The sequence below is a fragment of the Sabethes cyaneus genome, chromosome 3 (genome assembly GCF_943734655.1).
Source record: "Sabethes cyaneus chromosome 3, idSabCyanKW18_F2, whole genome shotgun sequence".
Lineage (NCBI taxonomy): Eukaryota > Metazoa > Arthropoda > Insecta > Diptera > Culicidae > Sabethes > Sabethes cyaneus.
Window position 1 is genome coordinate 50,582,370 of NC_071355.1, and position 17,325 is coordinate 50,599,694.

Here is a 17,325-nt window from a genome sequence, read left to right on the forward strand (position 1 = left end):
AATAGGTATTATATTGCGACGATGGTGCTTCATTTTTTATTCAATTTAGTTTCCCGTCATTTGTGATAAAGTAACGATATCAAAAGATAACAGCAAATAATACAGAGAGAGAGAGAATCCGATAGTCGGAAGAGAAGCCTTTCTACGGATAGCAGTGCCGAAGCGAAGTGAGTTGATGAACGAAATGAGACAGTGTAGGAGTAGAAGAGTGCAACACAAATAGAAAGATTTGCTCCGGTGCCCGGGTTGGCGAGTCTCGGCCAGTCGAGACCGTGTTGAGTGCTGAGTGTGGTTGTTGAGCATGTGCTGAACAGGAGACAGACAGAGATAGCGTTTGTTTGCGAAGTACATACTATGCGGCACATAGACGCGCATACAGCAACTAACTGTCACTCGTAACATGCAAGGATCCTCACCGATGGGTCTCCACGAACCCCTTCGGTATGGTTTGGGGATCTGTCCGGTTTCGGCGTGGTTGGCCAGGTTGGCCACGATGTCCTCGAGCATCTGCGAACGGGTGCGCTCCTGCATCCGGGCGAACTTGGGCGCCGAATAGGACGCCCGCTCGCCGTTCACGATCTTCGTCAGCAGCCATTCCCTAGTTGGGGGAGGAGAATCGAAGCAAAAAAATTAAAAATCAAAAATTAAATCCCTCGAAAGATAGAACAAAATAATACCTAAACATAGGACCCTTTTCGAACACCGATTGCTCCCAAAGATACGGTTTGTAGGCACCAACTTCGTCCCTCGTAACCACCGACACTTCGTAGCGGGTCGGTTTCCGTTTAATTCGAGCTGATACACGAACCTGTATGAATAAAAAAAATTCAAATACCAATTATGAAAGTTAAAGGATTAAAATTTTCGATTTGAATAAGTCCAACTTGAAAAAATTCCCATTCTGTTTCATTTTTCACCAAGCATTATTTAGACTACCACTCGCCTCCATCAGAAAAAAATAACCAAGGGAACGCAAAGTGCTTTTGATTCGAGAGGAAAAAGCATACATTAATAATCGATGACACTTAGCCAATCTTTGCTGGTGTGCACCTCCCAGCTCAGGGACGTTTTCCCAGTGTCAATGACAGTCTAGTTGTTGTGAAAACCTTCATTCCTTCTTTATGATGGTCCTAACTCATCGGATTTTTTTTATCTTCCCGAGACACTATCTGTTTTGTGCACAATCACAGCAGCAGCGCAGCAGCGGTACAAAAATGGTGTGCACAAATTCACGGACGAGCGGCATAGCAAAAGCAAAATTGCTAGTAGAAAAACCAGCCACTGGAAGCTTCCGCTGCTGGTGAAGAAACCGCCTCAAGAGGGCCTCCAAATGAACACTCGGGGAGTCGAAAAAGTCTATCGTTGATGGTGCTTGGAAGCTGCGGTTCATTGTTGACGAAATTCGAACGACAGAAGCGTACGTTTGGTCTGCGAGGGATGTCTATGATGGCTGGTTTCCATTGCCACTGTGAGCCTAACCAAAACAAAGTGTACTTAATTTGTTCCCCTTGACTGTACATCCCGACGAGAGGATGAAGAATTGAGCAGTCGAGTGATTTCATAATTTATGGGAAAAATGAAGGCGGAGATTTACATCTCTACCACTCCGGCGAGTATTTTCAGAAGACTTTTGATAACTGCGTTTTGTGCTCTGGTATTCACAGTTTCTACGAATCTACGCTTCAAAACGCTCTTATACAACAATCTGCAGAAGTGTACTCCTTATTCGTTGACATTGAATAAATAAAGCAGGCAACCGGGGCGAGACTTTATCTACCGAACCATCTTCTGTGTTATTATTTCAGTGCTTCAGTAGGTAAAGGTTTCCACTATTTGAACGTAACTGACTCACCAGAATAAACGTGTGTAAAAAATGGCTCTTGATGCACGCCGGACTGAAGGCGGTATTGTCCGCCTCGAGAAAGACAACGCAGACAATGTCGTTGCCGATGTGGCGCTTCCGCTGCAGCTTCTGCGGGTCGTGCCGTTCGTACGGCAGTTGCGTAGAAACGTGAAACATAATCTCTATTGAACGCCAGTTTGTATAAACGGAGTAAAGTCCTGCAAAAAGGAAGGGAATCAACAAACATCAAAGTTAGCCACGGGTTGCGCACGTCCTGGCAGGAACAGCCAGCAGGATGCTACTCTACTACCTACCTGTTAAATCGTGAACAGTGTCAAGGCCGCCTTTGTATTTATCAAAACCACGTAATCTAACTTTATCACCTAGTAGCTGTAAAAATTCCTCAAATAACGGTGAATTTTCATTATTGTCTAAAATTTGTTCTTCGGTATATTGACCCTCCTTCACGTAGATGACGCCCACCTTCAGTTCAGATTTTATGAAAACCTGTCGGTCGGTGAATAAAGTAAAGAATGTAAAAGTAGAAGATTAAGTGCCTTTCGGAAGGATTTGCTACCGGGTTTGCTCACCTGATCCAGTTTGAGAAGTTCCTCCGGGGTATCTGGCAATTGTCCTAACGTTAAAGGTGGATTTAAGTTTACTTCCTTACCTAACGATCTAACTACTTCTTCCCTATTATACCTGTTCGAAAGAAAAAATAGAATGAACATTCATTATACCTACATATTATAAAATTGGTATTAAGATTTCGATATCATGTTGATGATGATAAGGGCTTGTTCGCGACAAAATCTGGACACCTCAATTTTGCAATAAAACAAATTTGCTAGAAGTTTAATCCACGAAACAATTTTATATCATTTATGTGTGTATCGTTAATAATTATCAAACAAATTAACATTACTTATTTGGTCTGCTTGAAAAATTGGCGAACTTTGGAGTTTAGCCTTGCCATGAGGATTAGTGCAGACTTGTTGGCAACTAATTTAGCTGCGTTTGTCCAAGATTTTTGAAATTTAACTATAGTTGTTGCTCGTTGTTTGTGTTGAGACAGCTCTCTCTTCACCAAAGCCCAATACCGCTCGATGGGGCGTAACTCTGGACAGTTAGGTGGATTCGCCTCCTTCGGTACAATATGGACTCCATCAGTATCATACCATTCCAAAACATCTTTGGCGTAGTGACAGGATACCAAATCAGGCCAAAACAGCGACGGTACATCATGGCTGTGTAGGAACGGTAACAATCATTTCTGCAGGCATTCTTCACGGTATATTTCCTTGTTAACCGTTCCCGTAGTGATGTAACTTTTGCTTGCTCGACCACAGCTGCATTTGGCCTGCCATACTAAATATTTTTTGGAGAACTTGGCTTTCTTCTTTGTCCTAAAATGCTCTGCAACGCCTTTCCGTTTCATGGCAGTGTAAAAAGGCATACCAGGAAGCTGTTTAAAGCCTTCTAGGACATACGTTTCATCGTCCATTATAACGCATGGAATTTTCGTTAAATATTCGCGATAAAGCTTACAAGTGCGTGTTTTGGCCGTCGTATTTTGCTTATCATTACGGTTCGGCACAGTCCTCATCTTGAAAGACTTCATGCCTTGTCGTTGCTTAGAAGTGTGCACGAATGCTGGCGTCATTTTTATTTTACGAGCAATGGTACGTACAGAAAGATATGGTCTCCTCCGTAATATTTGTTTTAACTTCGCATCCTCGTGGAGGCTCCTCAGATCCGTTTTTGTTTCACTTCCCTTCTTCCTAGCTGTTGTCAAGCGAATATCGAACGATTTTAAAACACTGTGAACAGTGCTAGGAGGAAATCCAAGCTTTTTGGCAAGTTTTTTTAACGAGAGATCCGGATTTTCATTGCGACCGCACTCAATTGCTTTCGCACCTGCTCTTCTTTCGACGCCATTTTACGCTGAGCGCTTGTAATATAAACAAGTGTTATATTTTCAGAAAGAATAGACATACGTCTACCACTCTGCAAAATACTTCACTCATTGTTTATGTATTTCCGAAGCTGTGTGTGTTTAGGGGTGTCCAAATTTTGTCGCGATATTCTAAATTTTTATGTCCTTATTTATGATATTCTAAAGAGAAATTCGCCGTATTTGGTTTTTTATATACTGTTTTGGGGAAGAGTAAATGTTTGATATGACAAACATTTAGGTGAACTGTTTTTATATTTAAGACCTTTTAAAGATTTTGATCATTCAGGTGCTTTTTATATATCAAGAGATTTACTTTTCCAATGTTTCGTTTTAAAACATTAATTCGAAAAACTGTTGGAGTTTACTAAATAGTATCTTATGCTTTTCGCTGCCTGACAGCCGCCGCCATAATTTACTGAAGCTTTTTGCTACAAAGCTATAAAGCATACAGCTTGCTCTGGTAAAAAGCTAAATCTGTCTGAAATTAAAGAAAAGAAGAAAACTTTATTCCAAATTAATTTGACGCTTCAAAAATCAATGTTAACTTGAGGGGTCAATCCCATCGTAGTGGTTAGCATTCACACCACTTACGCCGAGGACCCGGGTTCGAATCTCAACCCCGCAGAAGTCACGAATGATCCAAGCTGTTAAAGTGACTATAATAATAAAAAAATGTTAACTTGAAAATACTTGAAATGTGAGCAAAAAATTAAATTTTTACTGTCAGATCATCCGAGTCGATTTAGTTTATAGTGAACACAATAAAATATCCCATATAATAAATAATTAATTTTCCGCAGTCTCCGTAGTTGTGCAGCATATGCGCATCAAATTTTATCGTCAGCTAGTAAGCTGACCCGACAAACTTCGTATTGCCACAAATTAAACTGTGTTGTTCATAAATCGTAAATCTCCGATGACCTTTGTCACAATCTCGAGTTTTGCAAGTTTCTGAGGAGTTCATTGGTGGTTTAATATTCAAATTTTCCTCAGAGTAAAGTAAAAAAACTCCCCCATTGCTTAGCCTGATAAAATAAAGCGGATAGCATTAAAATAGTCGCCATGACTATATAACATTTCGCCGCATACCGTTTTGCGGAACACCAATTCTCGATTGACCATAACGCGGAATACAGAGTTTCGCGGAATACCATTTTGCGAAAAACCTTACGCGGGATGTACCATTTCACGGAAAATGTTTTCGTGGAAAGTACCATTTCGCAGGGGTTATACTCTCCTTACTCGCTGTCGTTCGTTCGGACCCAACTGGAAGAAAGTAATAGAGGTCAGTAGACCTAGAAAAATGAATAAACCTAATCGATAGTTTTTGATGATCTTGTTTTTGTCTAATGTTTTATGGAAGAGTCTAAAATTTCTCGACTTCGATTGATTTGTAAGTTACGCGAAAATTTCTGTTTTATTTGTATGAGAGTCCTTATCCCCCTACCACAGGGGTGAGGCGGCTAAAGTCATAAAAAAACCTGCCTCTAAAAACCTCCACATGCCAAATTTGGCTCCATTTGTTTGATTAGTTCTCGAGTTATGAGGAAATTTGTTTGTCATGTGTATAGGAGCCCTCCTCCTAAAGTGGGAAGGGGTCCTAATTCCCCATAGAAAAAATTCTTGCCTCTTAAAACCTACACATGCCAGATTTGGTTCTATTTGACTGATTAGTTCTCGAATTAAGAAGAAATTTGTATTTCATTTGTATGGAAGCCCCCCCCCCTCCTGGAAAGGTAAGGGGTCCTAATTCATCATAGAAAAAATTCTTGTCTCCGAAAACACCTACATTGCAAATATGGTTCCATATGATTGATTAGTTCTCGAGTTATGAGAAAATTTGTATTTCATTTGTATAGGAGCCCCCCCTCCTAAAGTGGGGAGAGGTCCTAATTCACCATAGAAAAAATTCTTGACTCCAAAAACCTTCACATGCCAAATTTGGTTCCATTTGCTTGATTAGTTCTCGAATTATGCAGAAATTGGTGTTTCATTTGTATGGGAGCCCCCCCTCTTAATGGGGGGAGGGGTCTCTAACCATAATAAGATCCTTCCCTGGCCCCAAAAACCTCTACATGCAAATTTTCACGCCGATTGGTTCATTAGTTTTTGATTCTATAAGGAACATCCCGACAGACAGACAGACAGACAGAAATCCATTTTTATATATAAGATTTAAAATCAATCCGCCATCACTTTTTTACAATTTTTCAAAACTAGTTGTTTCAACTGGTTAATCTCAAACTTTAGCAAAATCATTTTCGTTGCTACTTGTGACATAAAAACCGATGGATGATAACATTCTTTCTGCAACACGCTTTGCAGAATTTTTACTTGGGTTATTATCAAACTTTGCTTTTTATTCTACTAAATTCATTCTTACACTCAAAATAATTTTCACGTCGAAATTACGTGAAAAGTTATGTGATTATTTTCCATCTAACTTTTCCCGTATTATTTACGTGAATTTAACGTAGTTTGCATTAGTATGCGTGCATTTACGTGGAAATCAGATAGATGTTATTGTATTTTCCAATAATGTTTAACTGAAAGTCATGTAACTACCTGTATAGAAATTTACGTGATTTTTCACGTGGAAAGAACGTGTGGATTATTTTGCGTGTAACAATCTCTGCGGTCTGCGTCTCCCGAGCAGGAGCGAAGAGCAAAATAAAATAAAAACAATATCAAACTGAACTATAATGCTATATTTTGTTATTGAACAAATATGGACATACATTGATAACACATTTTGTTATTGAGTAGATATTTGGAACATTGGTTGTAAGATGAGTTTAGTAACTGATTTTGTTATCATATCTTATTGTGACCTTAAAATGACATTCGATATATTTAATAAAAAAAATTTATTGATTAGAGATTTTAAATTATAAATATTATATGAATTGATTTTGTAATATGTCATATGCTACTGTTTTTGTTATTCAATAATACCAAAATATGTTATTCCAAACTCTGAATACAGTCATATTATTGCTTTGTTATTCAAGTAACATAAGTAGTTATTCTTTTGGCCTAAAAGGAGCAAAATTTTGATATTATTTTTTGTTGTTTTACTAACTATGTCAGCCAAAACAAGACCAAATTTTGATATGAGTTACTCGATTTCCATAACACATTTTGATATTATTTTGCTCTTCGCTCCTGCTCGGGCTGCCTGTACTGCAGGTTGAGAGTGGCTCACGACAACGTCTGATCCGAAGCTGATGACTGAATTAAGAAACGGTAGTCAAGCTAGAATATTATGAGATTCGGTACCGTGGCCCTCATAAGACAAATAACCTAAACAATAATTACTACGGACACACTGGCAAATACAGATAGGAATATTCGGTATAGATCAAGGCAAAGAAACATGACTGGCGAATAGAAACGCGTTAAGTGGAACTGCAATCAATAAATTTCATAAGTGACGACCGGGTCCTGCTCGAACAGCTTGAAGCCCGCAAACTCAGCACCCACGAACTGAAAGCAGACCCGACGATGCACGACAGGAATTAACGTACGATAGTTGTTCGCCACGGGACATCAAGATCGTCATCAGGGATATGGACGCCCTGGATATTGATCCTCCCCATCAACTAGTAGCAGAACATTTGCACTCAAAACTGTAAACCGTAACCCGTAATCAGCCGAGAACTACGCACGAATACTGGATAAGGCACTGCCTTCAACGCTCGAAGATGGCCATCGGAGAGGCCGCTACCGCGGTACTAAGTGAAAAGTTCCGGAGTATACGACAGGATGCGGGAACCCCCTTCGGCCTTATTAACTAAAAACTAAAGAACTAAATAATCTTGTCGCCAACCATAAGGGTTTACGGTCGAAAATCGAATCATATACATATCATATATCACTCTAACCTTCTTCTTCTTCTTCAGCAGCATAGAGCCGGGGTGGCTCGTGCTGTTTCAAGCACTCGTCTCCATTCAACTCGGTCTTGGGCCACTCGTCGCCAATTTCCTAGTCGTCTCAGAAGTCGCAAATCGCTTTCGACCTGGTCGAGCCATCGTGCACGTTGGGCCCCCCTGTTCCTGGTGCCGGTGGGGTTGTTGAAGAGGACCGTTTTCGTCGCACTGTCGTCCGGCATCCTTACGACGTGTCCGGCCCACCGTAGCCTGCTAATTTTCGCTAGATGTACGATGGGAGTCTCCCCAAGCAGTGCCTGTAGCTCGTGATTCATACGCCTCCGCCACTCTCCGCTTTCAGTTTGTACTCCGCCAAATATCGTCCGCAGCACTTTCCGCTCAAACACGGCAAGGGCGCGTATGTCCTCCGTAAGCAGCGTCACGGCTTCAAGTCCATAAAGAACTACCGGTCTAATAATGGTTTTGTACATTGTTAGCTTCGTGCGGCGGCGTATGCTTCCTGATCGTAGCGTTTTACGAAGGGCAAAGTAGGCCCGATTTCCCGCTTGGATGCGCCGCTGGATCTCCTTACTAGTGTTGTTGTCCGCGGTCACCAGCGATCCCAAATACACGAACTCTTCTACCAGTGGGTTTTGTTCTGGCCAAAAATAAAAGGGGAATGTCCCCACCTACTTGGCGTCTCTAAACGATTTTTTAGTATGAGGATCTCATCTTCCTATTCTTCCTATTCGTATCTTCCTAATAATAAATGGCATTCCGCATGTGGGTGCCTCGCTCGCTCTCATTCTCGCATAAGTTCATTTCGCATGCTCAGCGCATGCTGTGGTAAAGAAATTGATAAACGAATTCAGTCAAGCGGAGAGCGCCTCCCGCCTCTCGTCACTTAACGTGTGCACTCTCATCGAACCAAGAGGTTACCCGTCGTAAATGGCAAAGCGGCTGGTGGTGATGCGTCGGTCAATTAGATTGAGGTAGTCTACAAAAATTGTTCGTATGTTTGTTTCTCCTGGATAAACAAGGGATGTAGAAGAAATAGTTTAAATAAGCGTTTTGTTGTGTTTAACTTCAATGTGCGAAACTGTGTCCACCGTTCTTGGAAAGGTTTTATGTTTTTATGCCTATGACCAACACGACTACTTATATTTCTGCATGGATTAACCGGGATCTGATTATCCGGATACTGGAGAGATTTCGAAATTGGGTTGAATAGCGCGCAGGGTCGTTATACCATTAAAACACAGTTAACGCTATGGTGAATTTCGTGCAACTTCATTCAACTTCGATAAAGACGAAATTTCGCCAAAGTTCCACTAGGGAGAACTCGACCAAATACCGACCAGTTGACCACGATCCAGAGCAATAAAAAGTGCCAGAAGGAGGGCGGATGTCGTAAGGAATTAGAAGAAATGTTCCGAGCTAATGACACGAAGAACTTTTACGAGAGGGGTGAATCAATTCCGTAGAAGCTACACACTGAAACCTGACACGTGTAGGGACTAGGGAAGGAATAATCTGATCACAAACGAGCGCGAAGTGATCGACAGGTGGAAGCAGTTCATCAATGAATACTTTAACGTAAAACGTTGACGACGGCTCTACACTGGGGTTTGCCCAAATTTTGTAAAGAGCAGAAACTATTGGAGGAATGGTAAACGCCGCCTACAAGGTACTCTTCACGATCTTGTTACGCGAGCTATCACCGATAGCACAAGTTTTATAGGGAATTAATAGGCGGATTTCATTGGGACTCGCACCAGTGCAGATTACATTTTTATCATCCGACAGATTTTGCAGAAATGTCGGGAGTGCAACGTGCCCACGCATCACATCTTTATTGACTTCAAAGGAGCATACGATATAGTCGACCAAAACCAGCTGTGGCAGACTATGGCACAAACACGTATTTTTCGACAAACTGACGCGGCTGATCAGTGCTGTGCATCTCGGGAACACTCTCGAGACCCTCTAAGACGTGGTGAAGGTTGAGGCAAGGATGCTAATCAACATCGATTATGAGAAGATGATCTGACGAGAGGTCATCGAAACGAGTGGCACAATTTTCAGCAAAGGTAGTCGACTTCTGTGCTTCACAGATGATTTGATATCATAGCCAGGAACTTTGCGACGGCGGAGGTAATCTACGTCATACTGAAAGCGGAGTCTAGAAGGATTGGGTTAATAAATAAAATAAATGTGTCCAAGTCCGAAAACATGAAAAAAGAAGCTGAAAGAAGACGAACTAGAGGTGGTAGATGAGATCGTGTATTTGGAATCGCTGGTAATTGCTGACAACAACATTATTATTTGGCGATGTACGAACTGAAAGCAGAGTGGCGAAAACGTTCGAATGGAAAGCTACAAGTACTCGACAGATTCCCATCGCAACTCTGGCAAATCTTAGTATGATACGATGGGCTGGACACATCGTAAGAATGCCAGACGACGGTGCGACGAAAATGGTTCTCTTCGGAAACTCCACCGGCACCAGGAACAGAGAGGCTGCAATGATGGTGTTTGTCTCTAATCCGCTAGGAACAATATAACCAAGGACACAGCGACCAGGATGGTTAGACAACCTTTGAAAAAGGAGGAGTGAGATCTGGCAGAGAGTACCCGGTGTCTGCGGAATTGAAGAGCGGCAGCCCACAACCGAGTAAATTGGCGAAACTTTGTTCATTAGGCTTTGTCTTAGTATGGCAAGTCACCTAAGTAAGTTGTTAAATGGAAAAGGAAACATTATGTGTTCCTTTCAAATGTATATCTCGACGAATAATCATGTAAACTATTTACAAAATTTTACGTTACACGGTTTTTGTTAAAAAATGTGAAGCTTATACGGATGCTGTAATCGCTTCTGCTAATATTCCTGTTGGTTTAATGTAGATAAGCATGGACGAACTGACATGACATTAACATGTATGCCATTTATAATGAAGATCCGTGTAGGCATCCCGGAGTTATGAAGGTTATATAGACAGATAAGTCGTTAGAACATGGAGAGTTTTTTATAATCTGGAAGCAGACTTTCATATTCCTGCTCTTCAGAAGTGGCGACCATTGCAGAGGAACATCTGAAAATGCTACGACAGGGGTTAATAGTAGTTAGCAACTTTGTTCTTGCTAGAACAAAATACAGTCTTCCTTCTGACCAACACAGATTTATGCCTAGTCGATCCGCGAGCGACAAGCATTTGGGTTTCACGTCAACCTTCGTATTCCATATAGAACAGAAAGCACAAGTCAATCTGTACGGATATAAAACCAACATTCGATCAAATAAATGGTTTGTACTACTAAAGAAAACTGTGTGACTCTGTGCTTCGCGGAACTATACGGAATAACTAAGTTCTTACATATTTAAGAGTGCTCTGCGGTTGCCGATTAACTTTTTTTCTCCTTCCAGTTTACTAATTTCTCTGTTCCTCAAGGTGGCAATATGGGACTTCTGGTCTTCATATTATTTTATAACGATACTAGCTGACCCGACAAACTTCGTATTGCCACAAATTAACCTGTGTTGTACATAAATCATGAATCTCGGATGATCTTTGTCACAATCTCGAGTTTTGCAAGCCCCCCAGTGGGAGGCGCTTCCGACGGCGGGTCACCGGCAACACTCGCGACCGTCTCGTCCTGAATGATCTAGTGTTACTATAGATAGTTTTTGTGGTCTTGTATTGACTAATGTTTTATGGAAGAGTCTCGAATTTCTCGAGTTCGATTAGTTTTTGAGTTTCGCAAAAATTTCTGTTTTATTTGTATGAGAGTCCATATCCCCCTACCACAGGGGTGAGAGGTCTCTAACTATCGTAAAATAAATTCAAGACTCCAAAATCTCCCACATGCCACATTTGGTTCCATTTGCTTGATTAGTTCTCAAGTTATAAGGAAATTTGAATTTCATTTGTATGGGAGCTCCCCTCTTAAAAGGGGAAGGGGTCCTAATTCACCATAGAAAATATTTTTGCCTCTAGAAACCTCCACATGCCAAATTTGGTTCTATTTGCTTGATTAGTTCTCGAGTTATGAGGAAATTTGTGTTTCGATTGTATAGGAGCCCCCCCTCTTAAAGTTGGGAGGGGTCTCAATTCACCATAGAAAATATTCTTGCCCTCGAAAACTTTCACATGCCAAATTTGGTTACATTTGCTTGATTAGCTCTCGAGTTATGAGGAAATTTGTATTTCATTTGTATAGGAGCCCCCCTCCTAAAGTGAGGAAGGGTCCCATTTCATCATAGAAAAAAATTTTGTCTCTAAAAACACCCACGTGTCAAATTTGGTTCCATTTGCTTGATTAGTTCTCGAGTTATGAGGAAATTTGTATTTCGTTTGTATAGGAGCCCCCCTCCTAAAGTGAGGAGGGGTCCCAGTTTATCATAGAAAACATTTTTGTCTCCAAAAACATCCACGTATCAAATTTGGTTCCATTTGCTTGATTAGTTCCCGAGTTATGAGGAAATTTGTATTTCGTTTGTATAGGAGCCCCCCCTCCTAAAGTGGGGAGGGGTTCTAATTCACCATAGAAAATATTCATGCCCTAGAAAACTTTCACATGCCAAATTTGGTTCCATTTGCTTGATTAATTCTCGAGTTATGAGGAAATTTGCATTTCATTTGTATAGGAGCCCCCCTTCCTAAAGTGGGGAAGGGTCCAATTCATCATAGAAAAAATTTTTGTCTCCAAAAACACCCACATGCCAAATTTGGTTCCATTTGCTTAATTACTTCTCGAGTTATGAGGAAAATTGTGTTTCTTTGGTACAGGAGCCCCCCCTCTTAAAGTTGGGAGGGGTCCTAATTTACTATAGAAAATATTCTTGCCCTCGAAAACCTTCGCATGCCAAATTTGGTTCCATTTGCTTGATTAGTTCTCGAGTTATGAGGAAATTTGTATGGAAGCCCCCCCTTTTAAAGAGGAGAGGAGTTATAATTCCCCTTATAAAGAGGGGAGGGGTCTCAATTTATCATAGAATAAATTCTTGTCACCGAAAACACCCACAAGCCAAATTTTGTTCTATTTGCTTGATTAGTTGTCGAGTTATGCAGAAATTTGTGTTTCATTTGTATGGGAGCCCCCCCTCTTAGTGGGGGGAGGGGTTTCTAACCATCACTAAAACCTTTCCTGGCCCCAAAAAACCTCTACATGCATATTTTCATGCCGATTGGTTCAGTAGTTTTCGATTCTATAAGGAACATACGGACAGACAGACAGACAGACAGACAGACAGAAATCCTTCTTTATAGGTATAGATTACTTTACTGCTTCGAGTTGGTTGCAAGCTGCAAGTCGACGGTAGTTCGTTCTATATATGATTGTTTCCGGAGGGCTTCAAAACCTCTCTGTTTTATCCGGCAAATAACAAGTCATATATCAATGTTCGAAACCAGGGGGGTCCCGTAGCCGCAAGTTACCAATTGAACAAAATGGCCTCCACGATATTTTGCCTTGAAAAGTTACCGGAAATTATTGAATTCTGCATAGATTTTTGCAGCGTCCCGCATGGAACCTAGCAAAATAAACTTTTACTCGGTTTTGGGCACAGACAAACGGACATAACTCTTTGAAGAATATCTTACCAAAACTTATCGTCATATGTATGCAAACTTGCACTATCTATGGTCGACATTCTCAGATATTAAGTATAGAAAAACGGCCACTCACCTATCAGCAAAAACACAGGAGGCTGGTATCAGTCCATGTACGGTGTACGATATAGCTCTAACTAATATCCGAAATTGATCGCGCCCGTTGATCGTTTCCTGCTTGATCGAGAGGATGACCGGACCGAGGTCCTCGTCGTTGGTGAAGTAGTTCCAGTGCTCGGTCCCGTAGAAGTACTTCTCGTACGTTTCCTGCTCGACGGAGGTAAGTTCGAAACCTTGCTGCTGTTCCCACTGTTCCTCGATTGCTGTCTTTTTTCTGCGGAAACGCTGACTGGTGAGTGCGAGTGAAATCACCCGTTTGGTGTACGTGCGTGCGTGTATGAGTGTGTGTAAGCGTGTATGGTGTTAAATGTAAGTGTGAAAGCATGTGTGTTTTTGAAAGATGTAAAGAAACAGAGAGAGAGAGAAAAGATCGATTCTACTCTACTTCTACATTGATTGGCTACAGAATGAAATGAGCTGTTGCGAGGACAGATCCTTGTAAGAAGAAAGCACGGTCACCAGTGTGTGCGTGTGCTAATGTTTCAGCTACCTTGGCACATTGTCCGAATCTTCGTCGTCCTCGTAGAGGTCGCTGCAGTTTCGCTCCAGCGGTGGGTCGATGCCACCCCGTGCAGCATCCTCGTGCTCAGATTCGCTATCGTCCCAAATGGTGTGCTGGTTCGGGAAGGCAATCTTCTGGCGGGAACATTCGATCCAGTAACCGGGCGTGGGAATCAAGTTGTGCGGAAAATCCTCGCAGAATTCGTCTGAAAGTAGTAGAGCGTAAAAATTGACTTTCAATAACTATACTTTTGTGTACAGGTAAACTAATCAAAACAGGTACAGTTCAATCGATTTAGTAATCAACTACCAAAAAAACTAACTTAAATTAATCCCAACACTAGCAACAAATATCCGTAAGGAAGTAACCGATAATTACTGTTAATTCATTTAGAATTCAGATAGCAGAAAGGAAAAAAAGCATATACGGCTTTAGTCCCAAACTAGGTTAATGGCTTGCTGAAGCACGCCATTCGAAGCTAGCTTTACTGCTTTGATGCCCGAAAAAAGGTATTTTTTGACTATTAATAATTAATGATATAATTAGATGATGTTAGGACAAGCTCTTTCGGTGTTGCTGGAGTGTAGGTATTTATGTACCTACCACGACACGATATACTGTCCTAATATGTTTATTTTTCTTTTTCATGTAATGTTTCCCGAAAGGGCGTGGAAAGCCAAACCACTAACGGGTTCTTGATGAGTTGGCCGCTTCATACGACAGTATAATGTTTATGTTTACTCATAATGTTGAATGGGACCGCTGCTGCTGTTCGTTCATGTGAGAACAAAAAAATACAAATTGGGGTGAACAGGTGGCCATTCCAGATATAGTTAGCCAATGGCTCGTAACTCGCAGCTCGATTGTCTGGCCAATGGCTGTGGTTTCTTGAGGGAAAGTTTAGCAATATGTTTTTGTATCACGATAAAACCCACGTTGAATTTAATTGAAATTGAATATAACTCTGCCTAGTGGTCCTGTTTATAATGCTAATAGATCGGTTATTTCCCAACCAATAATTTCCTTTGAACGATATTTGTATCAATCGATTCAAACATTTTCTGCGAATTAAATAATATACAGCGGTTTCCCGAATAAGGCGGTGGGTGGTGGTGTACGCCTGCGGCGATTTCTTAGTTGCCTACCAATCAATAAAGTTGATTTTTGGTACATTGCTAGTATGTGGTATAACCTAGTCAACTACCAAAAATCAACTTTATTGGTTAATGCACAGCTGAGATATCGCGATGGGCGTTCAGCACAACCCATCGCCGTATCCAGGGGGTTCCTGTATATTGAAACCCATTTATTTTTGAGAATTCAAAATAACAATCAATTCATTATTCAATAATTCAATATTTGAATAACGCATAGATGTCGTGCATCGTCGTAATTGATGAATAAGCCAACATAAGCACAGATTGTCAAATTAACGTAACGAGAATGTACGGATGAAAAAAGTGACACAGTCTCGCCATCCGAACAGGTCTGAAACTATTTTGTTCATAGGAACCTAATTAAATTTGATGTCCTGAGAGTAAAATGTCATTAATGGCATCGGATTTAAATCATTGGTGGCATAAAATTCCTGCCAAAAAAAAGTTAGAAAATGTATTGTTGTTATACACCTAAAACCTAAAAACTATAAATTCTGTTAAACTGATAAAATAATTATTGCGTCGTAGATTTCAAATAACCCCTGTTCGGATAAAATAGCGATACAGCCCTATCTATTATCGACAGTACAATTTTTTACGATTATATATATAAAGAGTAACGGGAAGTGAATCTAACCCTCTTTTGCTTAGTGATCGCTATAGACCTCGTTATGATGTCTAAAAGGCATCGTGAAAGTTATATCATATATTATAAATTGTGTTATTAAATTGGAAATTACTAATGATATTTCGTAAAAGTTAATTTGATGAAGGTATGGCAATTTGTGTTATTTTCGCGCTATACAGTATTAGTAAAACATATTAATATTTCGGTGTAGGTTAGAGTCATCCGATAATGGCTATCGACATAGGCAACCAAAATTATATTGTAGTATCTATCGTAAGTTATAGTGAATTTACCATCCGTGAAGCAAGTTATAATTGATTCTATTTAATATAGTCGTAACCGTGACAAGTTACATACCTTCGGAAAGTTATTGTCATCGAACGAAGTATTGTAAGTAAAAGTCTAAAACCTTTGTAACTTAAGATTTGCTAAATAAAATTAATCTCAGTTCGAGTTTCTTCGAACAAACGGATTACGAAAAGTTTTACATTAATAACAGAGAGTTCTACGTCAACTTCTCGTACATCCCAAGGGGACGTATAGTTTAAATTTTTGGTATTGTTGATTTTTCATCGGCACCTGTCTATCCCATACTCCGCCGACAGTGGTTGCGAAGAGGCGACTTCACTTCAGGACTCTAAATATCGATCCGTGTATCAAGATCTCTGGCATCCAATTGAGATTATACCCTAGTGAGTTGAAATATATGGCAGTCGGGCATTTTATTTTCAGTGATTTTAACTTTTTATCGATTTTCTGTATTACTAAGACCAAAACCAAGACCAAGATCAAGAGTGAACCAAAAATGATATCTATACCTATAAAAAATGAATTTCTGTCTGTCTGCTTATCTGTCTGTAAGTTCCTTATAGACTCAGAAACTACTGAACCGATCAGCGTTAAAAGTTGTATGCAGGGGTTTCAGCGCCGGGGAAGGTTCTTATGATGGTTAGAGATCTTTTCCACTTCCAATGCCCCTCAAGAGGGGCGGCTCCCATACAAATGAAAAACAAATTTCGAGTATTGCCGGCAACCCGCCTCACTTCTGTCTAGGTTTATTTGTTTTCCTAGGTCTACTAATTTCTATTATTTTCCTTCAGTTAGGTCCAAACGAGTGACAGAGAGTAAGGAGAGGATCACCCCGGCGAAATGGTACTTTCTGCGAAAAGGTTTTCCGTAAAATGGTACATTTCGCGTAAAGGGGTTTTCGTGAAATGGTATTCCACGAAATTGGTTATAAATTAGCTATTTTATAAAGTTTTTGGCCTTCTGTTGTTGGACAATCGACGGGGGCACAGTGGTCAAATTTTGAAAAAACGCGGACATTAGCAATTGGGTAAAAATTACGTAATTTTTTAAGGGTGATGTCTTCAGAGAAGTTTGATAATAAAATATAGCGCATCTTTCTGCACTATTAGGGTGACCGTGAATTCACCTATTAGGGTGATACGAACTTTTGTTTTTTTTAAATAATTTCATGAAAAAAATTTTCTTCAAAAAGTTGCAGTAGGTACATACTAAAATAAGCAATTTTGCTGAATACATTAACTATCTATCTCTTACCGGTTGCGAAATATAATGATGTGTTAAAAAGGAGCGCTTAAAAATCAATTATGCTCAATAACTTTGCACACGATTTT

General features: G+C 40.3%; 1 protein-coding gene across 1 annotated transcript in view; it reads right to left on the minus strand.

Moving 5' to 3' along the window:
• The window catches only part of LOC128741879 (uncharacterized), a 99,679-nt gene that overhangs the window by 10,871 nt on the left and 71,483 nt on the right, over window positions 1–17,325 (minus strand). The window contains exons 3-9 of the mRNA XM_053837982.1: window positions 13,889–14,105; window positions 13,355–13,627; window positions 2,434–2,545; window positions 2,158–2,350; window positions 1,853–2,061; window positions 678–808; window positions 354–598 (exon numbers count right to left, since the gene is read on the minus strand). Of these exons, the coding sequence (XP_053693957.1) occupies window positions 354–598; window positions 678–808; window positions 1,853–2,061; window positions 2,158–2,350; window positions 2,434–2,545; window positions 13,355–13,627; window positions 13,889–14,105 (1,380 nt within the window). The remainder of the gene's footprint in view (window positions 1–353; window positions 599–677; window positions 809–1,852; window positions 2,062–2,157; window positions 2,351–2,433; window positions 2,546–13,354; window positions 13,628–13,888; window positions 14,106–17,325) is intronic.